This window comes from Pristiophorus japonicus, chromosome 16 (assembly GCF_044704955.1).
Source record: "Pristiophorus japonicus isolate sPriJap1 chromosome 16, sPriJap1.hap1, whole genome shotgun sequence".
Lineage (NCBI taxonomy): Eukaryota > Metazoa > Chordata > Chondrichthyes > Pristiophoridae > Pristiophorus > Pristiophorus japonicus.
The window spans coordinates 87,744,089-87,770,375 of NC_091992.1; the positions used below are offsets into that span (position 1 = coordinate 87,744,089).

Below are 26,287 nucleotides of genomic sequence, written 5' to 3' on the forward strand. Positions count from 1 at the left end.
CACTCTCTCAGCTTCACCGTATGTACTCCAGGGACACTGCTGGGTTTCTCATTAACAAAAATCTTGTTGCTAGTATTTTGAACTTTTAATAGTCATGTTGTCAATGCATTATTCCATTATTCAGCGGTCTTAACATGTGTGAAACGTTTGACGTGATAATAGTGCAGAGTGTAGTACTTTCTAATGCAAAGGTCGTAACTTATACCCGCAAGTTGAAACATGAAGTGCACAGTAATTTCAGTGGTTTAGGATAAATTATTTTTTAACAATTGATATCAAGTTAATGTTTTACTTGTATTTATTTTCCAGTGCAGGTGCTGCGGAAGCCGTTTTTCTTTTGGTGTGGAGATCATCAAGGTAAGCTTCCACAAAGTTCAACCTATTATTTTAGAACTTTCCAGGGGAGTGACGCCTCCACATCAGGACAGTTGCCATTTAATACAATTTAGGTTACTCACACAAATGTTATTGAACAATGCATTCATATGCATTTTTGCAAATATATAAATTTATATGACATGTTAATAGCAGAAAACAAATCGATGAGGGGTGGGGAGAGGGGAATCACCTGTTGAATCCATCCGGTGCTGTAATAAAGGCGGCTAGTGGGAAATAAAATAACTGTCATATTTCAATGACAATGCCCAACCACAAGAAACTTTCTGGGAGAGGACATTGAGTAAGAAAGTCATGTATACCCGGTGGATAAAATATGTGCACAGATAGAACTCTTAACAGTATTGAGCTAGTTTAAACATTGGAGAAGGAGGAGGTTTGACCAATACATGAAATGCATGATTCCATCAGATTGAACAAATATATTTTACAAAGCAGATAAATGTGTCACACTATTGCCCTAGCGACCCTTGAAACATCAAATTGGAAAGTAACCATTGGGAGCAGGAACTCCAGGATAAAGTGCTGAGCGCGAGATTGAGGCTCTGCTTTCACACAAGGAGTAACTCAGCACGGGTCCAAGCTGAGACCGTTTTGGTTTGTGCGACAATTCAAACTAGAAAGGTGCACTATCATTGAATTATGGGAAGGGGCAGAATGCAAAGTATTTATACCAGGAGATTTAAATTTCGGTAAGACAGTTTAGTGTATGTTAATCTTTTTTTTGGCTTGGATTGGATTTGTATTATTTATAAATATGCACATACATTTCAGCAGTAAAGCGAAGCCATGGGGGACGCGGAAATGGCAGTGTTTGGAAAGGCGGCGCAGTTTTTGCGTAAGACTGATAAAGAAAGATTGGAAGCTCAGAATCGACCATTCGATGCAAAAACTGCCTGCTTTGTCATCGACCCAAAAGAATTGTACGTTAAAGGTACCGTCAAGAGCAAGGAGGGTGGCAAAGCCACCGTGGAGACCAATGACAAGAGGGTCAGTTGAAAATTTTAAAATAAATAAATAAATCATTCTGAAAGGTCTTGTTGCCTTCACGAAAGCCGCATTTCGTTAAATAACATAAGTCTGTCGATTATTTTTCAGACCGTAACTGTTAAAGAAGATGAAGTCTTCCCAATGAACCCTCCAAAATTCGATAAAATCGAAGACATGGCCATGATGACCCACCTGAATGAAGCCACTGTGTTGTATAACCTCAAAGAGCGTTATGCAGCCTGGATGATCTACGTAAGTACAATAGCTTCAGATTGCAAAATGAAAACGATAATTGAATAATTAAAATTTCTTAATTCCTTTCTCCGACGTTAGACCTACTCTGGCCTGTTCTGTGTCACTGTAAACCCCTACAAGTGGTTGCCAGTGTACGATCCCGAGGTCGTGACTGGTTACAGAGGCAAGAAGCGTCAAGAGGCTCCTCCCCACATCTTCTCCATCTCTGACAATGCTTATCAGGCCATGTCAACCGGTAAGTATGTAGGTTTTTCTTACAGTTTTTTTGCTCTCCAGCGCGGAATTATTCTTGATTCTCGTTGAACCCAGAATCACGGAACAAAGTTATGCAACATTCTCTCTGTTGTCCGAACTGAACGTTGATCTTGTGATCGTCTTATTTACAGATCGTGAAAACCAGTCCATCTTGATCACGTAAGTGTTGCTGGTTTAATATATCCCCCTGGATGTTGGTTGTTATCTGATAGAATTCTAATTGACTCTAGCCTTTATAAATATTTTTTTAGTACGCTAAGTTTTTTTCATTTTCTACTCCCACCTCTTGCAGCGGAGAATCTGGTGCTGGAAAGACTGTGAACACGAAACGTGTCATCCAGTACTTTGCATCAGTTGCATGCACTACTGACAAGAAGAAGGAGGATCAACCTGGGAAGATACAGGTAAGACAAAACTGATACAATACATTGTGGGATTTGCTTGTTGTTTAGCTGCAATTCATTTCTTCTCGTGGTAAATGCTCCAACTCGTGGTAATCAAAAGTATTTCTGCAGGGGTCACTGGAGGATCAAATCATCCAGGCTAACCCGTTGCTGGAAGCCTTTGGTAATGCCAAGACAGTGAGAAATGATAACTCGTCTCGCTTCGTAAGTTTCTTGACTATTTCCCACAGTTGCATCTGTTATGTCATAGCGTGCACGATATTGATTAACAATCCAGTGTAACAATCAATATATTTCAGTAACACAATTATATTGTGCGCGTGTTGTGAAATCGTGTTTCAAATCTCTGACTTGAATAAACTTTACATTTCAAGGGTAAATTCATCAGAATTCACTTCGGTGCCACCGGGAAACTAGCTTCCGCTGATATTGAAACTTGTAAGTGCCGTTGAACTTGATTTGTAAATATCAGCCGTAAATCAAGTTGTTGCGAGGTAGACTGGTTCTTCAGTAAATCTACATTTTTATGTGTACATGTCTCTTCAGATCTACTGGAAAAATCCAGAGTAACATTCCAACTGAAAGCTGAAAGGAGTTACCACATTTTCTACCAGATGATGACCAACCATAAGCCAGAAATTGTTGGTAAGGATGGAAGTTTTGGAATGTTGCTACCTTCATTTTTTTGTTCTCTGCTAACATGGGGATGAATAGTTCTAACATATTATGATACGTTAATGATTGCAATATAACTTTATTTCAGCCTATAAATATATCGACATAAATAACATTCTAGTATGACCTATTACAATTTCATACGATGTTATTTCCCTAATTTTCTTTCAACCTTACCTGAATCTGACTTGACTTTTATGAATGTATCTCTTGTCTCATCACCATCATAGGTGGTCCCTCCAACGAGGATGACTTGCTTCCACAAGAGTTCACAGATGGTTCAATGAAGGACCCAATGTTCCAGTCCTGAATTCCAATTGAGAGGGTGGAAGATGCCTGTGCATGAATTTTTTTTAATGCGTGGTGACCATTGCACATCAGCCACCACATGGGCTTGACAGAGCTAGGCCTTTATCCAGTGGCAAGGATTAACCAGAACGACTGGAGACCTGCTCTGCTGCACGGACCTAGTGCGCACACATATCGCAGTGTGAGCAAGTCCGTGCTGCTCCTGGGCCCTCGGCTCTTCTGGGCCCCATACCCCCATTCGTCGCACCTCCGCCACGATCTTCTAGGGCCCGGCGCTCCAACTCTATTTATAGCCCCGACCTGTGGTGGTGTTCTCACACAGGTCTGGGCGACCCACAAAATGCTTTCAATCGTATTTTAGTATTGTGACTACAATGTTGAATAAAAATGGAGTTTGACAAGTTGGCTGAATGGAAGATGGGAAATCTAACTGTAAAATTGGTGATACTTACGCTACTTTTTATTCAGTTGATCACAAAGCATGCATTTCGACAAAGCATTTATTTTGTTTTCCTCAGAATCTTGTCTCATTACCACCAACCCCTATGATTATCCATTCATCAGTCAGGGTGAGATTAGTGTCAAGAGCATTGACGATACAGAAGAATTGATGGCGACTGACGTGAGTATCAGCTGTACAACTTGTATTTTCTTTTCTTAATCCAACTTATGCATTGTAAGGCATGTACAGGTTTAGACAGCCAAAATCAATAATCCATGTTTATTCCAATGTCGATGATGGAACGATAATATATTTCCAAGTCAGGATGGTGTGTGACTTGGTGGTGGTGGTGTTCCCATATATCTGCTGCCCTTGTCCTTCTAGGTGCTACAGGTTGTTGGGAGGTGCTGTAAAAAATGCCTTGGCGAGTTGCTACCATGCATCTTGTAGATGGTACACACTGCAGACATGGTGCATTGGTAGTGGAAAGAATGAATGTTTATGGTGTGGTTCGGGTGCCAATCAAGCAAACTGTTTTGTCCTGGATGGTGTCGAGCTTCTTGAGTGTTTTTGGAGTTGCACTCGTCCAGGCAAGTGGAGAGTTCTCCATCACACTCCTGACTTGTGCCTTGTAGATAGTGGAAAGGCTTTGTGGAATCATGAGGTGAGTCATTTGCCACAGAATACCCAGCCTCTGACCTGCTCTTATAGCCACAGTATTTATGTGACTGGTCCAGTTAAATTTCTGGTCAATGGTGATCCCCAGGAAGTTGATGGTGGAGTATTTGACAATGGTAATGCTTTTGAATGCCAAGGGGAGATGGTTAGACTCACCTGTTGGAGATGGTCATTGCCTTGCATTTATATGGCACAAATGCTCTTTGCCACTAATCAGCCCAATCCTGAATGTTGTCCAGGTCTTGCTGCATATGGGCACAGTTTGCTTCATTAACTGAGGATTTGTGAATGGAACTTAACACTGTGCAATCATAAGGGAACATCACTACTTCTGACCTTATGATGGAGTGTAGGTCATCAATGAAGCAGTTAAAGATGGTTGGGCCTAGGACACTGCCCTGAGGAACTCCTACATCAATATCCTGGGGCTGACGTGAATGGCCTCTAACAAACACAACCATCTTCCTTTGTGCTCGATATGATTACAGTCAGTAGAGAGTATTTCCCCATATTCCCATTGACTTTAATTTTAATAAGGCACCTTGAAGCCATACCTGATCAAATGCTGCCTTGATTTAAAGGTACGTCTCTGTCACCTCATCTCTGGAATTCAGCTTTTTTGTCCATATTTGGATCAAGGCAGTAATGAGGTCTGAAGCCGAGTGGTCCTGGCAGAATCCAAACTGAACATCAGTGAGCAGCCTATTGGGGAGTAAGTGCTGCTTAATAGCACTGTTGACGACCCCTTTCACACTTTGCTAACGATTGGGAGTAGGCTGATGCGGTGGGAATTGGACGGACATCTTTATTTTTATTTTCTTACCCTGACCAGCACCAATAATCCATTTTTCCAATAAAGATGGACATGTCTAGAAAGAAGGTGCTATTAAATGTTAATAAATAAGGATAATTCATCATCGTAGGCAGTCCCTCGGAATCGAGGAAGACATGCTTCCACTCTAAAAATGAATGAGGATCATTAAGAAAGATGACACTAGCAGTGTTTGTCCGCACTGTTAGTAAGGAAGATGAAATTTAGAAATTTTCAAGAAATTTTGAAGTAGAAGTCCCGGCATGAAATGTTTTAAAGTAAATTTCAAAAGTTTCAACAACGAAGTAGGTAAAACTGTTTCAGTATATTAGTCTTGCTGTTGGATTCTAAGTCTATTATTTGATTTAAAGAGTGCTATCGATATCCTGGGCTTCGTAATTGATGAGAAATGGGGCATCTACAAACTCACTGGTGCAGTCATGCACTTTGGTAACATGAAATTCAAGCAAAAACAACGTGAAGAGCAGGCTGAGCCCGATGGCACAGAAGGTAAGAGTTTCATACATTTCACTTTAGCATTATTTACTAAGATTTAAATATTCAAAATAATATTTCATCAAATGCATCATTTATTTCAATTTACAGTCTAAACTTTATCAAAGTTGTATTGTGATATATTGGCATTATTTAATTTGAGGAAGTATTACTAAATTTGGAAGGTATTGCCTGCGTCTCCTATATTATTCTAGTGTCTGTATGTTTGTGGGGTGGTATTGTGGTCTCTTATACCAATTATATTGCAGAGATAGAGACCACTGTTCCTTTAACCAGTTTATCTCATGCTAAGCAATGTTGGCCAGCAAATCAACTATTTCTGTAAGCTGAAGGCTTTGGGACCTCTCTTTGGTATTTGTACCCTGCAATTTCACATCATCATTTCTATACGTTAGACAGCACGATTATGAATCATGCAAGCGGACTACTATGGCTTGGAGTTTCTCCCAATACTTTTAGCTGTTGTTCACAGCCATTGACCTAATTGGTTTCTATATACATACTTCAGCAGCAAGAGGAGAAACCACCAGACTCCACTGGAAAATCTGGATCAATCAGAACAGCTCATAATTTAGCTGAACCTTGACAAATGACAGAAGCCAATTTTTAAGTTACGTTTAACAAGAAATATAACAACAACTTGTATTTATATAGCACCTTTAACTCAGTAAAATGTCAAAAAGCACGTCAGAGGAGTGTTATCAAACCAAATTTGACACCAAGCCACATGAGATATTAGGACAGATAACCAAAAGCTTAGTCAAAGTAGGTTTTAAGGAGCATCTTAAAGGAGGAAAGAGAGGTAGAGAGGAGGAGAGGTTTACGGAGGGAATTCCGGAGCTTAGGACCTTGGCAGGTAAAGGCACGGCTGCCAATGGTGGAGTGATTTAAATCCGGGAAGCACAAGAATCCAGAATTGGAGGAACACCGAAATCTTGGAGGGTTGTAACAATGATGGCTACATTTCAAAAGTAATCCTTTGGTTGTAAATTGTTTGAGACATCCTGTGAACATGATACACTATTGTTTAAATGCAAGTTCTGACTTCATTTTACCCTGTCCATTTAATGTCTCATAAAAAATATTTGACAGTAATTTTCACTATTTGATGCAAGAACAAAAATCTCCTTTTGCCATGCTGCCATCTGTACAGCATTTTTGTCTTGACTACTGCATTAAAATGCAGGATCTAAAGGTCAACATATATGTAAGGCATCTTAATTAAAGATAGAAAACCTAACTTCTCAATTTTTATTGCACAACAGTATTCTAAATACAAAAGTAGATGCTATACACAAATATACTCAATTGCTCTATATGTTTTGTTAGATGCCGACAAGGTTGCTTACCTGACCGGCCTCAACTCTGCAGATTTGCTAAAAGCTTTATGCTTTCCACGAGTAAAAGTTGGCAATGAATTTGTGACCAAAGGCCAGACTGTTCAGCAGGTACAGTTTCCAAGTAAAATACTGTGTGTAAACATTTAAAATATTTAATTTAGGTTGCTGCTTTTGGTTAAACTGTATATTGTATTCTTTCAGGTCTACAACTCAGTTGGTGCCCTTGCCAAATCTATTTTTGAGAAAATGTTCTTGTGGATGGTTATCCGTATCAATCAGCAATTGGACACAAAACAGGCCAGACAGTTTTTCATTGGTGTGCTGGATATTGCTGGGTTCGAAATTTTTGATGTAAGAATCAGAAACATAAATATCAACAAAATAAATTACTTAAAATGAACAGCACTAAAAAGGCAATCCAATGATTAAATAACACCTTAAATTGCTCTATATCTTCAGTACAACAGCTTGGAACAGTTATGTATCAACTTCACTAATGAGAAACTGCAGCAGTTCTTCAACCACCACATGTTCGTTCTGGAACAAGAAGAGTACAAGAAGGAAGGAATTGAATGGGAATTCATTGACTTTGGTATGGATCTGGCTGCCTGCATTGAACTCATTGAAAAGGTAAGTCAGATCATGTATGACATTAATATGAGTTGAAATAGATTTATATAGGCACCAATTTATTAATTGCAATGTCTCAATGTCAATAAACATTGTCATTGCCACAGCCCATGGGTATCTTCTCAATCCTGGAAGAGGAGTGCATGTTCCCCAAGGCCTCAGACACTTCTTTCAAGAATAAACTGTATGACCAGCATCTTGGAAAGTCAAACAACTTCCTTAAACCGAAGCCTGTCAAAGGAAAGCCTGAAGCTCACTTCTCACTGGCTCATTATGCTGGCAATGTGGACTACAACATTACTGGCTGGCTGGATAAGAACAAGGACCCCTTGAATGAAACTGTAATTGGACTGTTCCAGAAATCATCAGTAAAACTTTTGGGTGTTCTCTATGCTGCAAGTGCTGAAGGTAAAACTCTATTACGCTCAAATATTAATATTCCTTTTTGTTAACATTGTATTCTTCCCTTTCCTAATCAGTTTAAACCAAACAAATGTGTTGCTTTTTTGTAGCTGAAACCTCTGGCAAGAAAGCTGGCAAAAAGAAGGGTGGTTCCTTCCAGACAGTGTCTGCTCTGTTCAGGGTATGATTTTCTCTTACATGTGGATTTATCAATCTGTCGTGAACTAAGGTTTAATAAATATCAGTGGATTAGCAAAACATTGATATAAGTGTGCCAAATATGATTAATAAATAGATCAGTCCTGTATTATGGGAAGGACTGGGAGAAATTTATAATTCAGCAGAGGAGGACAAAGGGTTTAATTAGGAGGGGGAAAATAGAGTATGAGAGGAAACTTGCCGGGAACATAAAAACTGACTGCAAAAGCTTCTATAGAAATGTGAAGAGAAAAAGATTAGTGAAGACAAACATAGGTCCCTTGCAGTCAGATTCAGGTGAATTTATAATGCGGAACAAAGAAATGAAAGACTAGTTGAACAAATACTTTGGTTCTGTCTTCACGAAGGAAGACACAAATAACCTTCCGGAAATACTAGGGGACCCGAGGGTCTAGTGAGAAGGAGGAACTGAAGGATATTCTTATTAGGCGGGAAATTGTGTTAGGGAAATTGATGGGATTGAAGGCCGATAAATCCCCAGGGCATGATAGTCTGCATCCCAGAGTACTTAAGGAAGTGGCCCCAGAAATAGTGGATGTATTGGTGATCATTTTCCAACAGTCTATTGAATCTGGATCAGTTCCTATGGACTGGAACACCACATTTTAAAAAAGGAGGGAGAGAAAATGTGTAATTATAGACCAGTTAGCCTGACATCAATAATGGGGAAAATGTTGGAATCAATTATTAAAGATGAAATAACAGCGCATTTGGAAAGCAGTGACAGGATCGGTCTAAGTCAGCATGGATTTATGAAAGGGAAATCATGCTTGACAAATCTTCTGGAATGTTTTGAGGATGTAACTAGTTGAGTGGACAAGGGAGAACCAGTGGATGTGATGTATTTGGACTTTCAAAAGGCTTTTGACAAGGTCCCACACAAGAGATTGGTTTGCAGAATTAAAGCACATGGTATTGGGGATAATGTACTGACGTGGATGGAGAACTGGTTGGCAGACAGGATGCAGAGTGTTGGGATAAATGGGTCCTTTTCAGAATGGCAGGCATTAATGATTTAGATGAAGAAATTGAGTGTAATATCTCCAAGTTTGCAGATGACACTAAACTGGGTGGCGTTGTGAGCTGCGAGGAGGACGCTAAGAGGCTGCAGGGTGACTTGGACAGGTTAGGTGAGTGGGCAAATGCATGGCAGATGCAGTATAATGTGGATAAATATGAGGTTATCCACTTTGGGGGCAAAAACTCGAAGGCAGAATATTATCTGAATGGCGGCAGATTAGGAAAAGGGGAGGTGCAACGAGACCTGGGTGTCATGATACATCAGTCATTGAAAGTTGACATGCAGGTACAGCAGGCGGTGAAGAAGTCAAATGGTATGTTGGCCTTGATAGCTATGCGTTTTGAGTATAGGAGCAGGGAGGTCTTACTGCAGCTATACAGGGCCTTGGTGAGGCCTCACCTAGAATCTTGTGTTCAGTATTGGTCTCCTAATCTGAGGAAGGACGTTCTTGCTATTGAAGGAGTGCAGCGAAGGTTCACCAGACTGATTCCCGGGATAGGTGATCTGACATATGAGGAGAGACTGGATCGACTGGGTCTTTATTCACTGGAGCGTAGAAGGATGAGAGGGGATCTCATAGAAACATATAAAATTCTGACGGGACTGTACAAGTTAGATGCAGGAAGAATGTTCCCGATGTTGGGGCAGTCCAGAACCAGGGAACACAGTCTAAGGATAAGGGGTAAGCCATTTAGGACTGAGATGAGGAGCAACTTCTTTACTCAGAGTTGTTAATCTGTGGAATTCCCTACCGCAGAGAGTTGTTGATGCCAGTTCGTTGGATATATTCAAGAGCGAATTAGATGTGGCCCTTATGGCTAAAGGGAATTAAGCGGTATGGAGAGAAAGCAGGAAAGGGGTACTGAGGTGAAAGATCAGCCATGATCTTATTGAATGGTGGTGCAGGCTCGAAGGACCGAATGGCCTACTCCTGCACCTATTTTTTATGTATCTGTGATCTATATTACTTTCTTGTGCACCTCACAGGAAAACTTAGGCAAGCTGATGGCTAACCTGAGAACTACGCATCCACATTTTGTGCGTTGTTTAATCCCCAACGAGACAAAGACACCAGGTAAGAGTAATTCCCTTTCTATACTCTACATTTTGTAAAATAGTATGTTTTCATATAGTGAATATAAATCATGTGAAATTAGTAATGGTTGCAGATAACGGTTTTGAACTGGGCAGAATGCCATGAAAAAGATCAACTACTTTATTATGTTTTAATGGTTACGTTACATCCAACAGGTGAAATGGAAAACCAACTTGTCATACACCAGCTGAGGTGCAATGGTGTGCTGGAAGGTATCAGAATCTGCAGAAAGGGATTCCCAAGCAGAATCCTCTATGGTGACTTCAAGCAAAGGTAATGAATCTCAATCTCAACATCAGTTGTCTGTTTATCAAAATGCTGAGTATATGTGGTTGAAATAGGGGGAAGAAACCTAATGTGCTTAAAACTTTAATACAACAGATACAGGGTTCTTAATGCAAGTGCCATTCCCGAAGGTCAATTCATTGATAGCAAGAAGGCTTCTGAGAAACTGTTGGGATCTATTGATGTAGATCATACCCAGTACAAATTTGGACACACTAAGGTAAATATATTTGAAACTTAACTCCTCTCCCTAGCCCACCCCCCCTCCCACCCCAACCACTACCACACACACAACTATATAATATAAATGGCAAAAAGTGGAAATGGCAAGCAAAATAATTTGCCAGTCTCCAATGTACCTTCGGAAAACTAAACCTATTTTTCACATTGTTCACTTATTTAAGGTGTTCTTCAAGGCTGGTCTCTTGGGTACACTTGAAGAGATGAGAGATGAAAAGTTGGCACAACTCGTTACCGGCACCCAGGCTCTTTGCCGTGGATTTTTAATGAGGGTTGAATTTAAGAGAATGATGGAAAGGAGGTAAATATCATCATGTATGACCATCCCAAAATGTATTTCCCAGTAAAAAAATATTTTGTATAACACTATTACATTTTACTCTTACGCAAAAGCTGAAGAAGGTTTGTTATGAACTGTGTTCTCCTGTTTAACTGTTTCCATTAGGGAAGCACTGTACACTCTACAGTACAACATCCGTGCATTCACGAATGTCAAACACTGGCCATGGATGCAATTATATTTCAAGATCAAACCTCTTTTGAAGAGTGCTGAAACTGAAAAGGAAATGGCGAACATGAAAGATGAGTTTGAGAAAACTAAGGAGGCACTTGCCAAATCTGAAGCACGAAGGAAGGAATTAGAAGAGAAAATGGTGGCTTTTGTACAAGAAAAGAATGATCTCCTACTCCAAGTCCAATCGGTATCAACATTCACAGTCTTAAAATATTCTGTATACAAATTATAAAAACTGTAACCTGATATAATTCATCGTATAATTTTTTTGCAGGAAGGTGAAACTCTGGCAGACGCGGAAGAAAGATGTGAGGGACTGATTAAAAATAAAATTCAACTGGAGGCTAAAGTGAAGGAAGCTAATGAAAGATTGGAAGATGAAGAGGAGATAAACGCTGAACTCACAGCTAAGAAGAGAAAACTGGAGGATGAGTGTTCTGAACTGAAGAAAGATATTGATGACTTGGAGCTCACTTTAGCCAAAGTTGAAAAAGAAAAACATGCCACTGAGAACAAGGTATGAATAGGTGATTTTTATGTACAATAAATATACAACTCATGAAAGGAATTTCATACCTGGTGATTACCTGCATGACATTCTTCTATACATTTTGTTTTTTGGTGAACATAGGTTAAAAACCTCACTGAAGAGATGGCTAGTCTCGATGAAAACATCGCTAAAGTAACAAAGGAAAAGAAAGCCCTCCAAGAGGCCCATCAGCAGACTTTGGATGATCTCCAGGCCGAGGAAGACAAAGTCAATACTCTAACCAAAACAAAGACTAAGTTGGAACAACAAGTTGATGATGTAAGTGTTCTTAAACACAACTACGTCAAATGGATTTGAGAATATGGTAATTTTTTGAAGCAAGTTCTGATAAAAATGTTTTTTTTTCCTCTGATAGCTTGAAGGTTCTCTAGAACAGGAGAAGAAACTTCGCATGGATCTTGAACGCTCCAAGAGGAAGCTTGAAGGTGACTTGAAGCTGTCGCAAGAAGTCACAATGGATTTGGAGAATGATAAGCAGCAATTGGATGAGAAGCTAAAAAAGTCAGTATTTAACTTATAAGAAGTCCTTTGTTTCAAATCCCTTTGCTTAAATTCTTAACCAATCTGTCCTGTTGATCAGGATATTGTTATTGCAGATATTGACACTTCTGTCAAAAGATTTTCATTAACCTGACCATGTGATTGACCTGGTGTACCTAAGTTGGTGTCATGGTTTAACAAGCGTTCTCCTAATAGAGAGTAATATGGTGTTAACTCGAGAATTAAGATTGCTTTCTAAATATCTCCTAGTTATTATATAATTTATTGCTTCAGCAGCATGTCAATGAAAATAAAAAGGTTTCTTGTGAGTTCATTAATCATACAGAAATTCATTAATAGAATGGTTTAACTTAACTTTTCACTCTTATTATTAAAGGAAGGAATTTGAAATCAGCCAGCTTCAAAGCAAAGTTGAAGATGAGCAGGCTTTGGCTTCCCAACTACAGAAAAAGATTAAAGAATTACAGGTGATGTAGATGGCCAGTGAAGTTATCGATGCTACCTTTATAAATATTAAATGTAAGAACTAATGTTACTTGTTCTAAGATTATAATCAACACAAATTTATTTTAAGGCTCGCATTGAGGAGCTTGAGGAAGAAATTGAAGCTGAGCGTGCCTCTCGTGCTAAGGCTGAGAAACAGAGAGCTGATCTTGCTCGGGAACTTGAAGAGATCAGTGAGCGACTAGAAGAAGCTGGAGGTGCAACTTCAGCACAGATTGAAATGAACAAGAAGCGTGAAGCAGAATTTCAGAAAATGCGCCGCGATCTGGAAGAATCTACCCTACAGCATGAAGCCACAGCTGCTGCTCTTCGTAAGAAGCAGGCTGATACCGTTGCAGAACTTGGGGAACAAATCGATAACCTGCAACGTGTGAAACAGAAACTTGAGAAGGAAAAGAGTGAGCTGAAGATGGAAATTGATGACGTCGCCAGTAACATGGAATCTGTATCCAAAGCTAAGGTGCGGTTCAGAATGTTGCTAAGCTCTATTTCTTCATATATTATCTTTAGTTAATAATTGTTAAACGTTTGGTTTTGAATCTTTTGAGAATTGGGAATTTTGGTTTCAGGCGAACCTTGAGAAGCTGTCCCGGTCTTTTGAGGACCAGGTCGGCGAACTGAAGGCCAAACACGATGAGCATCAACGTTTGATCAATGATTTATCAACTCATAAAGCTCGCCTTGGAACGGAAAATGGTATTTATCAGTTCTATAACTATTTATTGTAAGGTGTCTAGAAAATACTATGTTATTTTGTAACCTTTTTGCTCGCAACCTCTTCTGATTTGCAGGTGAACTGAATCGCCAGGTAGAGGAGAAGGAAGCCTTGGTATCTCAGCTGACAAGAGGTAAACAAGGATATGCTCAACAGCTTGAGGAGCTCAAGAGGCAGCTGGAGGAAGAAACAAAGGTAACTGAATAATTTAAGTAAATCTTCCCCTTTAGTTTTAGAAGAAAACCTTTACATTAATGTAAAAGAATTTCCATGTGTTTGAGAATTTACTTTTGCAACAATTGAAATTTTTCAAATTGCAACAATATAAAATATTACATTTGTGATGTGGTTGTCTAGTGATTGACTTAAGATGCTGTTTTTGGAAGTGGAGCTATTTCTATTCATCATGACCGTCATATACGTATACTCTGTGTATATACTATGCTGGTACCACTAAAGGATGCAACTGTGGGAGGCCCAGGTAGGAGCTGTATAAAAGGCTGGGCACCACGCGGTGAACGCACTCTGCAGGAATAAAGAGTTTAAGGTCACAGCAGTTCAAGCACAGCACTAGGCCTCATGGAGTTATTCTACAGATAAGTAGAGACACGTTAATTGGCGACGAGTACAGATCATGGACTTACACACAGAGATGGTTGTCGTTGATAGTTTAGAAAAGTTTACAGAGGGTGAAGCCTTTACTCAGGTTTCGCTGGCCAGGTATCGCTTTACATACGCCGCCGCACCGAGGGCCAGGATTTAACGGAATATGTCGCAGACCTACGAAGACGCGCGAAACCGTGCGAATTTGGCGAACTCCTCAACTATGTGTTGCGGGACGTTTCCGCAACGGGATGGGATGTGAAGTGGACTATCACCTTAAGCCAGGCGTTCACGACCTCAATGTTGAGATTCTCCCAGAATCAAAACTCACTGGCAAGTACTGTGCAGAAAATAACTGTTGATCAAAGAATTAGTCTGACTCAGAGACCGCCAAAGGGTGTAAATGTGAATCGTTTCACATGCTGGCGTTGCGGGAGTAACTATCGGGCCCATCTGTGTCGATTCAGACACTGTGTGCAAAGGCTGCGGCCAAAAGGGCCACCCACAGTGAATGTGCAGAAGAACTGCGACTCAAAACATGGCAGAGGAGTCGGCAGGAGGTTTCCAATCCAGCAAGGATCATAAAGTACAAGCTAGAGAGGCGACTCAGCCCGAGGAAGCAGTACACAGGGTGCACACCTTCACTATCAAAAAGTCCCCCCATGATAATGAGAGTCAAGATAAATGGCATTCCTGTTTCCATGGAGTTGGATACGGGGGCGAGTCAGTCTCATGAGCCAGAAGGCATTTGAGAGGCTGTGGGGCACCAAAGAACAAAGACCCAAGCTGAGCCCGATTCAGACAAGCTGCGCACTTACACCAAGGAACTGATCCCAGTTATCGGCAGTGTGAACGTAAAAGTATCCTATAATGGAGAGATACACGAATTGCCACTGTGGGTTGTACCAGGCAACGGGCCAACGCTGCTTGGTAGAAGCTGGATGGGGAAGATTCGGTGGAACTGGGAAAACGTCAAAGCATTATCTTCAGTGGACGATGATTCCTGTGCTCAAGTGCTGAGCAAGTTGCCATCCTTATTTGAACCAGGCATCGGCAACTTCACAGGTGCCAAAGTGCAGATCCACTTGGTCCTCGAGGCCTGTTCATCACAAGGCTCGAGCAGTCCCTTACATGATGAGGGAGAAAGTGGAGATCGAATTGGACAGACTTCAATCCGAGCGAATCGTATCACTAGTCGAATTCAACGAGTGGGCCAGCCCGATTGTTCCGGTACTAAAGAGCGATGGCACAGTCAGAATCTGCGGCGACTACAAGGTAACGATCAACCGAGTTTAATTACAGAACCAGTACCCGCTACCCAAAGCCGATGATCTCTTTGTGTCATTAGCAGAGGGAAAGGCGTTCACCAAGCTGGATCTAACCTCTACTTACATGACCCAGGAGCTGGCTGAGTCGTCGAAAAAAATTAACAGGTGTCCGGTCGGGATCCGCTCGGCTGCAGCCATCTTCCAAAGGAACATGGAAAGTCTCTTGAAATCAGTTCCATGCACCGTTGTATTTCAGGATGATATCCTAATCACTGGTCAAGACACCACCAAACACCTGCACAACCTGCAAGAGGTTTTAAGTCGACTAAACAGAGTCGGACTCCGGCTGAAACGATCCAAGTGTGTCTTCCTGGCGCTAGAGGTAGAATTGCTGGGGAGGAAGATTGAGGCAGATGGCATCAGGCCCACGGACTTGAAGACAGAGACCATCAAGAATACGAAATGTCATGAAATGTAACGGAGCTGCACTCGTTCCTGGGACTCCTCAACTATTTCGGTAACTTCCAAGGTTAAGCACCTTACTCGAACCGTTGCATAAGTTACTACGCAAGGGAGATGACTGGGTTTGGCGTCAAAATCAAGAGGCCACCTTCAAAAAGGCCAGAAACTTGCTGTGTTCGAACAAGTTGCGTGTATTGTATGACAGGTAAATGTCTAGTTTTAGCGTGTGACGCGTCATCGTATGGTGTCGGGTGTGTTTTACAGCATGCAAATGTAGCGGGCAAACTCCAATCGGTTGCATATGCATCTAGAAGTCTATCCAAGGCCGAAAGAGCTTATGGAAGGAGGCTTTGGCCTGTGTCTATGGGTTAAAAAAAAATGCACCAGTATTTGTTCAGACTCGGGTTCGTGTTAGAAACTGACCACAAGCCCCTAATCTCACTGTTTTCAGAAAGCAAAGGCATAAACACCAATGCTTCGTCGTGAATCCAAAGATGGGCACTAACATTGTTGGCCTACAATTATACAATCTGCCACAGGCCAGACACTGAGAACTGCGCCGATGCCCTCAGCCGGCTACCGTTGCCCACCACCAGGGTGGAACTGGCAGAGCCCGCAGACCTGTGCCTGGTCATGGACGTCTTCGAAATCGAAGGGTCACCTGTAATGGCCCGCCGGATCAGGACCTGGATCAACCAGGACCCCGTGTTATCTCTTGTAAAAAGTTACGTCCTCAATGGGGGCTGGTCAGCGGTCCCAAGAGAAATGCAAGACGAGATAAAGCCGTTTCACCGTCGTAAAGAAGAAATGTCCATCCAATCGGATTGCCTCTTATGGGGCAACCGCGTCATCCTGCCAAAAAAAGGCAGGATAATCTTCATATGTGACCTACACAGTGCCCACCCATGCATAGTCATGATGAAGGCTATTGCCAGGTTCCACGTCTGGTGGCCCAGCATTGATTCGGACTTGGAGTCGTGCGTGCGCCAGTGTAACACTTGCTCACAATTGAGCAATGCCCCCAAGGAGGCTCCACTCAGTTTGTGGTCCTGGCCCTCAAAACCATGGTCCAGGATCCATGTAGACTATGTGGGTTCCTTTCTAGGAAAAATGTTCTTTGTTGTAGTGGACGCCTACTCTAATTGGATCGAATGTGCAATAATGGCATCCAGCACCTCCACCGCCACCACTGAAAGCCTCAGGGCCATGTTCGCCAACCATGTCATGCCCGGTCAGCGACAATGGTCCGTGTTTCACCAGCTTGGAATTCAATGAATTCATGACCCACAATGGCATCAAGCATGTCAGGTCTGCCCCGTTCAAGCCCACATCCAACGGCCAAGCGGAGCGGGCAGTCCAAACCATAAAGCAGAGCAGGGCTCCTTACAAACCTGCCTATCCTGAGGGCTGATCAATTACAGGATACGACCCCACTCGCTTACCGGGGCCCCCCCTACTAATGAAACGTGCACTCAAAACCGGGTTCTCGTTAGTCCACCCTGACTTCAACGATCAGGTGGAAACCAGGCGTTCTCAGCAAAACATGTACCATGATCGCGCAGCTGTATCATGCGACATTATTGTAAACGACCCGGTGTTTGTGCTGAATCACGGTCATGGCCCCAAATGGGTCGCTGGCAACTGTTTCAGCCAAGGAGGGAAATAAAGTGTTTGTTGTCAAACTGCTTAACGGACAAACATGCAGAAAGCATTTGGACCAGACCAAATTGCGATTTACAGGTAACCAGGAACTACCGGGAGAGGACCTTACCTTCAGTGATCCATCTACACACACCCAATCAGCAACAGACCGAGCTGCCAACCACGAGGATGATCCCACCATCTCCAACAGTCCAGTATGACCAACAGCGCTGCAAGAGAGCAGTGGCCCAACCAACTCACCCATGCCAGAAGTGATACTCAGACGATCAACTAGGGAGTGCAGAGTTCCGGATCGCCTCAACCTGTAACTAACTCGCATCAAAGACTTTGGGGGGGGAATGTTGTCATATATGTATACTCTGTGTATATACTATGCTGGTACCACTAGAGGGTGCAACTGTGAGTTGGAGGCCCAGGCAGGAGCTGTATAAAAGGCTGGGCACTACGCGGTGAAGGCACTCTGCAGAAATAAAGAGACTAAGGTCACAGCAGTTCAAGCACAGCACTAGGCCTTGTGGAGTTATTCTACAAATAAGTAGAGACACATTAGTGACCATAAGCAAAGTATCACGGTTCAATAACACACTAATAATTATAGAAATATTAACAATTATTTCTTCATCCAACTTGGTAATTATTTCAGGCTAAGGGTGCCTTGGCACATGCTCTGCAATCCGCCCGCCATGACTGTGATTTGCTCCGTGAACAATATGAAGAGGAACAGGAGGCAAAGGCTGAGCTCCAGCGTGGCATGTCCAAGGCCAACAGCGAAGTAGCTCAGTGGAGAACAAAATATGAAACTGATGCAATCCAGCGCACAGAGGAACTGGAGGAAGCCAAGTATGTGATAATAAAATTAGAAGTTTGCTTCATACAACATGTTCAGTGGGATGATACTACAACATCTTTGGTTTTGTACTTCTCAGGAAAAAACTTGCTCAGCGTTTGCAGGATGCAGAAGAGCACATTGAGGCTGTGAATTCTAAATGTGCTTCATTGGAAAAGACAAAACAGAGATTGCAGGGTGAAGTGGAAGATCTTATGATAGATGTAGAGAGGGCAAATTCAGCAGCAGCAGCTCTTGACAAGAAACAGAGAAACTTTGACAAGGTAAGAGTATGTTGTCTCAATGTTTCCCTTTCTCTGTCATTCTAAAGACAATTACAATACCACTTTCATATTGATATTAAGTAATTTCAGCTGTGAAAATATATAAGAGTGGCAGTGTAACTCTATTAGGATTAGACCTGATTCGTGAATGGACTAACGGCAAGTGTATGAGGCCTCACCAGGTACCTATCTAATAACATATACAGTTCACAATGGGTGGTGTGTAATTTTCTCTTCCTGAAAAGTTTGTGGCTGCTGGGTCAATTAAAATTTTCAATGTTGAGATTGATAGCTTTTTGTTGGGTGAAGTTATGAAGGGATATGGAGAAAAGGCATATAAATGGAGTTGAGCTACAGATCAGCCGTGATCTAATAGAATGACGGAACAAGCTCCAGGGGCTAAATAGCCTACTCCTCTTCCTATGTGTGAAAACATGTTTAAAATGTACTTAGGCTGAGCATTTCATCTCCTAGGTACTTCAAAATTCAGTACTGGATCTTTTTAATATAAGAAAGCAAATGCTGTCCCCTGCTCTAACCTAACAAATTATAGTCATTGGGAAGCAGACCTTTGTGCATCTGTTGAAACATGCATGCATGAAGTTTTGTCATGACAGGCAGGGTATTGGTTGCGGCCCAAAGTATAATTCCAGTCTTGAAGTTGAAGTCTGCACTTCATACTCTCCAGCCATCATTTCAAATTGTTATTGAGATATAACTACATCCTCATATTTCATTTGTAACTTTTGCAATTATGCAATAAAGGTTCTGGCAGATTGGAAACAGAAATATGAGGAAGGCCAGTCTGAACTGGAAGCAGCTCTGAAGGAATCCCGCAGTCTCAGTACTGAGCTCTTCAAAATGAAGAATGCATATGAGGAGTCTCTGGATCAGCTTGAAACTCTTAAACGCGAGAACAAGAATCTGCAGCGTAAGTATTAAACATTCCTTGTCATTTAAATATTTATAAATGTTGATATTAAATTGATAAATGTCTACCTTGGAGTTAAAACCCATAGTCAAATTCCATTCTTGCCCACTGTGCTTCATACTCTCCATGAATCAGTCTCACATCAATATTATAATTATACACTTACTTCTTTTGTAATCTTAGTTTTATCACTGCTAAAATAGATATAATTTGCAATTTTGCTTCATAAAACAGAGGAGATCTCTGATTTGACTGAGCAGCTGGGTGAAAGCAGCAAGGCCCTGCATGAACTAGAAAAGGCAAAGAAGACAGCTGAGCAGGAGAAGAGTGAAATTCAGGCGGCTCTGGAGGAGGCAGAGGTAAAACTAATAATTATTTTAGCAGTACACATTAGAAATCTAAATTTAGATCAGTAGTATTTGTCAAATGATGAAATGCACTTGCAACAATAGTCTTGGGTATTGGAGAGGGTTAAAAATTGATTGAAATATCTAAAAGGCATCAGTTCCAAAGGAACGCTTTAAATGGTCTAAATGGTATCCACTGAAAGTAATTTATGGATGATCTTTCCTTAGCAAAGTTTGCATTACTTTGTAATAGCAGATAAACCACTGGATTTATATACAGCCATTTATGACTGGTTAGTATACCTTTGAGCCATATAAATGGATTACTATTTTTGCATTTCAAAATGATAAGCTTTTAAATCTCAAAAGTTACAACTCTTTTTCTTGCATATTCACATTAGGAGGTCAATATTAGAATGCAGCCCTGAAGTGGCAGAGATAGATGGTTGTGAAGTTTCAAACATTTTCTGGCTACTTACAATAATAATATTTTCAGCAACACAACAGCTTATTACATTATGAAAATGTTTCAAAGTAATTAACAACATGAATTTCATTTTGCAGTGCAACAACTTATTATGTAAGCAAATGTGGCAACCACTCTGCACCAACAGTGTTGTAAAAACAACAATGGGATGAATGTCCAGGTACTGATTGGATGCTGGCATTTTTGCACAATTACTGACTTTATATCAGGACCTCAAAAGAAAATTCTGGCCTCATCTTTAACATCATATTTCTGTGTGATAGCCTGGATGTTCCTTATCATTGGGGTTCCGACCAGAATTGGGGCGAGATGGTATTTCTGTCTCCTGCTCTGACACCACTGTGAATCTCTTCCATTTTCCTGGGACGTGTTAATTTTATATTCAAGTTGACTTCCCAAGGCTTGTATCACTCCTCCCTGCGAGTGTGCTCTGAGTGGAAGGGAAATCAACTGCTGCAGCATTTCATTCACTGAAACTTCTTAAAAGGGCTGGCTGGAGCAACTGGGCAGGCTCCCAAAGTGTGAAGCTGTTGTTTCAAAAAATTGAACAGGGCAAAGGCTGGAAATAGAGGAAGAGCACAGCAAAATAATAACTCCAGGATCCTCCACTGTTTCTGATTTTTCATGCTGCTTGTCCAACATACAGCCCAGGAGGTGCAGCAATTTCCTCCAACTAAATATTGGGAAGTACGAAGACATTGTTTGATAACGCTCCTGCGATGAGCGATGGAACATTCTATATATGCTGAGTTGGGGACCCCTTTTCCTCTATTATCTGCCCTGGTTCTGCCCATTTCTGGGTGTTATTCAAGAGGATAATCACTGTGACCATTGTGCGCAGAATATAAGAATTTTTGGAGTTGTTACTTAGGTGGTTGCTCTTCAAGTAATGTCATAGTATAATAGTCTGGAAAGATTGATGAAAGAAAGAAAGACTTACATTTATATCGTGCATTTCACGACCACCGGACATCTCAAAGCACTTTACAGCCAATGAAGTACCTTTGGAGTGTAGTCACTGTTGTAATATGAGAAATGCGACAGCCAATTTGCGCACAGCAAGCTCCCACAAACAGCAATGCGATAATGACTAGATAATCTGTTTTTGTTATGTTGATTGAGGATAAATATTGGCCGGGACACCGATGATAACGCCTATGCTCAAAATAGTGCCATAGGAACTTTTACATCCACCCAAGAGGACAGGCCTCGGTTTAACGTCTCATCCAAAAGACAGCAACTCTGACAGTGTAGCACTCCCTCAACATTGCACTTCAGTGCTCAATTTATGTGCTCAATTTAATTCACACTAATATCTTAGAGAATGCAAGCAACTTTTATGACTAAAATGTGTGAAATGTTCAAAAATATGTGTGCTGCCCTTTTTAGGCTTCTCTGGAACACGAAGAGAGCAAGATGCTCCGTATTCAGCTAGAACTGAACCAAATAAAATCTGAAATTGACAGGAAAATTGCTGAGAAAGATGAGGAGATTGATCAGCTGAAGAGGAACCACCAGAGGGTTGTAGACACAATGCAAAGTGCCTTGGAGTCTGAAGTCAGGAGCAGAAATGATGCTTTAAGAATCAAAAAGAAAATGGAGGGCGATCTAAATGAAATGGAGATTCAGTTGGGACATGCTAATCGTCAGGCTTCAGAAGCTCAGAAACATCTCAGGAACCTGCAGGGTCAATTAAAGGTCTGTATAATAGTGCATTTATTTCTGATTTACAGTTAGTTTTAATCTAGCTCTAAATATTGTGCAATCATCTGTCAATTAAGTAAATTTAATGATATTTTCCTATGACCTAATTTAATAGAAAAATGCCGGAATTATAATTTGTCAGCAGTTTTAGATCATTCAAATGACTTAGATTTCACTAAAAAGTGTATTATTCTAATTTATGCTAATATATGAATATTGCAGTTTACTACGCTATTTGCTCACAAAATATTTCTACATTCTAAATAGGATACCCAGATACAACTGGATGATGCTTGCAGAAGCCAGGAAGACTTGAAGGAACAATTGGCCATGGTTGAGCGCAGAAGTGGTCTGCAACAGGCTGAGATTGAAGAAATGAGAGCAGCACTGGAACAGACAGATAGAGCTCGCAAAATTGCTGAACAAGAGCTTGTTGATGTCACAGAGAGGGTACAGCTGCTGCACTCTCAGGTTTGTCCACACACCAATGTTAATTTGAACCATACAGACACATAGGTCCTGTTATATACGGAGAGGGTGTGGTTGAGGTCTAAAATGGCCAAAGAATCCGGCAAGGCTGGGGAGCGGGTGTTTCTGCCGAAGTTAACGGCAGGACCTCACTAACATTTTTAGTTCCGTTTCCCACCTGGCAGCCAACCAAATGGATAACATGGCTGGCTGATAGGTGGAAATACCAGCAACAGGTGGCTGTAGCCCCTGTCTTCCTTTCAGTGCTGAGTTTCCGACCTCTGGGAAACCTGAGCAGCAACACGAAATGTTAAATTGGGCTCCCAATTGCCCTTCATGGGGATTAATAACAAGGCTGCAGTCTTTATTGCAGTTTAGACATCATAGAAAACAAGTTCTGACAAATTGATTCCTGCAGAACACAAGTCTCATCAACACGAAGAAGAAGCTGGATTCTGACCTGAATCATCTCCAATCTGAAATGGAAGAAACAATTCAGGAATCAAGAAATGCTGAAGATAAAGCAAAGAAGGCTATCACAGATGTAAGTCAGAAGTTATTTTAACTATTTATTCATCTTATTACAATTACTGATTGTCTCAGTTCGAGTACTTTGTTGATATTATTTCAAGCTTGAGCTTGAATAATGATTTGCCCAATTACCTCACTGTTATAAGGCTGCCATGATGGCGGAAGAGCTGAAGAAGGAACAGGATACCAGTGCTCACCTTGAACGAATGAAGAAGAATCTCGAGCAGACAGTGAAGGACCTGCAGCATCGTCTGGATGAGGCTGAGCAACTGGCAATGAAAGGAGGAAAGAAACAGCTCCAGAAACTGGAGTCTAGGGTAAGCATCAAGATTGTGTTATTATATGCTGCATGCTGAAGCTTGTGAATATGTTGAGGATTTAGCAACAAAATAAGGAACATAATCATTTAAAAGGCAACATGAAACTTGCGTGGCTGTAAAACAATTAACACCAATTGGTGACTGGTTTAGGTGCGTGAGCTGGAAAATGAACTGGAAGCTGAGCAGAAACGAAGTGCTGATGCTGTCAAAGGTGTTCGCAAATATGAAAGAAGAGTCAAGGAACTGTCCTACCAGGTATTGTACAGTTCATAAGCTCATTACTTGGAGTGGCACACCATTGTAGGAACTAATAGTAATCATTTTTACAAAATATCGATATAAATGTTGCCTCTTTTCCATTGTTTAGTCAGAAGAAGACAGAAAGAATGTGCTGAGATTACAGGACTTAGTTGACAAGCTGCAGATGAAGGTTAAGGCCTACAAGAGACAATCTGAGGAGACTGTAAGTAACTGAGGACAGTAGATGCATTTATTCTTTAAAAATAGAGAAAATTATTTTGTAAAACTAAAATGTAAATTTTAAATATTTGAGATTTTTTCTGCAGTGTAAAGATCATCAAATGCTCAGGCAACCTACAGTAACAGAAAGTCAGGAACATCATCAATTTGTTTACACAGAAAGCATAGCTCATTTAGGTTATCAGGCCATCTCCTTTCACTGATCCATGTATCCTATACTGTTCGCTAAGTACATATTCAGCTTTGTAAGCTTCTACTCATATCTTAGGCTCAGAACTAAGGTACAGAATCATTATTTACGCTCTTAACTAAACTCTCAACTGCATCAATATTTTCTGGAAATAGGTGCCCAAAAATTACACACAGGATTATAATTTTGAGTTAACCATCTATATACAATTATAATAACTTCATTATACTCGAGTGCTTGGAGACATATATCAGAATTTTATTAGTTCTTTCTTAACAACATTAAATTAAGCAGAAGATTTCAGTGACTTATTATTATTCACGTTGAAATTCTTCACCTTTCATGTTTACCCTTTTTATATTAAAATCAATGTGTCATTCCGTATTGTAACTAATTGGTCTAGATCTTTGTGATTGCTTTTAATCTCCCTTATATTTATCATCTGATTATAAAGCTTATTATCATTATTTAAGAATATTGTGACCAGAAGGAACCCTAGAATATGGCATTCAGAACTCTAATCATAAGTGACAGAGCTCTTCCATTTATTTTAATTTCTACTTTCTACTGCCAAGGAAATTTTCAATCTACCTCATCAATTTGTTATTTTCCACGGGAATTGGCTGTTTTAAAAGACTTACACATGGTTCCTGAAATCTCTTCTGAAAATCAATATAAATGATATCCACTTAGTAGTCTTCATCCACTACATTTTCAAAGAATTCTAGCAATGAGTGGGGTAGACCTGTTGCTCTTCAGGGCAGCACTGGTAGCACCCAGTGCGATGTCCTCAAGCATTTTTCCAGTAAAGATTTTTATGACATTTTACCTAATTCCCCTCTCATTTCATTACTGTCTTCCATCCTGCCTGAAGACATTTTGGGGCAGAAATTAGATCACATTGTATCTGTTTTATGGGTGTAAAACATGTGCAGTATAGCCCATTTTCAGGGACCACTGCAACACCCAATGCCCTATCAGTGAGCAGAAACCTTCATCCAATCTAGGTTGGATTCAAACTGATGCCCCTGATGCAAAAGAACAATGTGCTAAACTAGTCCACTATCCAATCTTCTCTCACAAAGAATAAAACGCTGGTGTATGTTGTGAGTAGTTGGACTAGGAATCTCAAAATGTGTGGATCACAGTCCTACAACTGATAGTCACCCTCTAAACACACAATGGCTTTTGTCAAAAACTCTGTGAATAACACGCATTTTTACTATTCCACTGATAGTTTACATTCTCCTGTGATCAATATTCTAGCCTGCAATCTGATCATTTATTTTACTGTATTCCCTTTAGGAGGAGCAGGCCAATGTTCACCTTTCCAAGTTCAGGAAGGTGCAGCATGAACTGGAGGAAGCTGAGGAACGCGCTGACATTGCAGAGTCTCAAGTCAACAAACTTAGAACTAAAAGCCGTGACATAAGTGTCAAGGTACAGTACATGCAACTGATTTTAAAATTGCATCAATAATACAGCTCAAGAAACATTGACAATAATTGCAATTGTTGGTAAAGCTTTCTGTTGTTAAACAGAATATAAATATGCTTAAAAGCAATCTTTTCATTATATTGATTTAACCATTTGCATTTTCTTTTTACCTTTTAGTCCGCTGAAGAGTAAATGACAATCTCAAATGATCCAAAGAAGAAATCCACAAAATGTGTATTTCATGTAACATAGTTTTATAAATGTAGTGCTGTCCATAGAAATAAAATGGCAATTCTGAAAAATGTTTCTTTGTCATCTTATGATTGTTCGATGATTCAATAATCATGCTAGGAAAAAAGTGATGCACAGAAAAACGGCAACAAAATTACATTGCAAACATAAGTTTGGTGTGACTATAAAAATGAAAAATTATTGGAATGGTGCATATAAAATCTTGCTAATCAAGAATCTGCCATATCTTTAGAATGGTGCATATGAAATCTTGGCAATCAAGAATCTGCCATGTCTTTATTATAGCA

The 26,287-nt window shown here is 40.6% G+C and overlaps 1 protein-coding gene across 1 annotated transcript; it reads left to right on the forward strand.

The window, feature by feature from the left end:
- LOC139226637 (myosin-4) lies at positions 1–26,050 on the forward strand. The gene is made up of 41 exons (XM_070857531.1): positions 1–18; positions 310–357; positions 1,171–1,386; positions 1,495–1,638; positions 1,720–1,876; positions 2,028–2,055; positions 2,189–2,300; positions 2,412–2,504; positions 2,675–2,738; positions 2,847–2,945; positions 3,803–3,906; positions 5,587–5,725; positions 7,061–7,179; positions 7,273–7,422; positions 7,531–7,701; positions 7,809–8,109; positions 8,214–8,284; positions 10,331–10,418; positions 10,595–10,712; positions 10,821–10,944; positions 11,129–11,265; positions 11,410–11,665; positions 11,753–11,995; positions 12,110–12,286; positions 12,384–12,529; positions 12,906–12,996; positions 13,104–13,493; positions 13,603–13,729; positions 13,825–13,943; positions 18,387–18,583; positions 18,670–18,853; positions 19,619–19,784; positions 20,019–20,143; positions 22,008–22,316; positions 22,590–22,793; positions 23,209–23,334; positions 23,468–23,638; positions 23,792–23,896; positions 24,009–24,104; positions 25,617–25,751; positions 25,926–26,050. The coding sequence occupies exons 3-41, from the start codon at positions 1,186–1,188 to the stop codon at positions 25,938–25,940; spliced, it is 5,802 nt and encodes a 1,933-aa protein (XP_070713632.1). The 5' UTR covers positions 1–18; positions 310–357; positions 1,171–1,185; the 3' UTR covers positions 25,941–26,050.
- Positions 26,051–26,287: the final 237 nt, after the last annotated feature.

Coding starts and splice junctions, on each gene's coding strand:
- LOC139226637 (XM_070857531.1), top strand. CDS start 1,186: ATGGGGGACGCGGAAATGGCAGTGTTTGGAAAGGCGGCGCAGTTTTTG. Junction 2,301..2,411: donor ATCAACCTGGGAAGATACAG/GTAAGACAAAAC, acceptor GTATTTCTGCAG/GGGTCACTGGAGGATCAAAT. Junction 10,419..10,594: donor CAACGAGACAAAGACACCAG/GTAAGAGTAATT, acceptor TACATCCAACAG/GTGAAATGGAAAACCAACTT.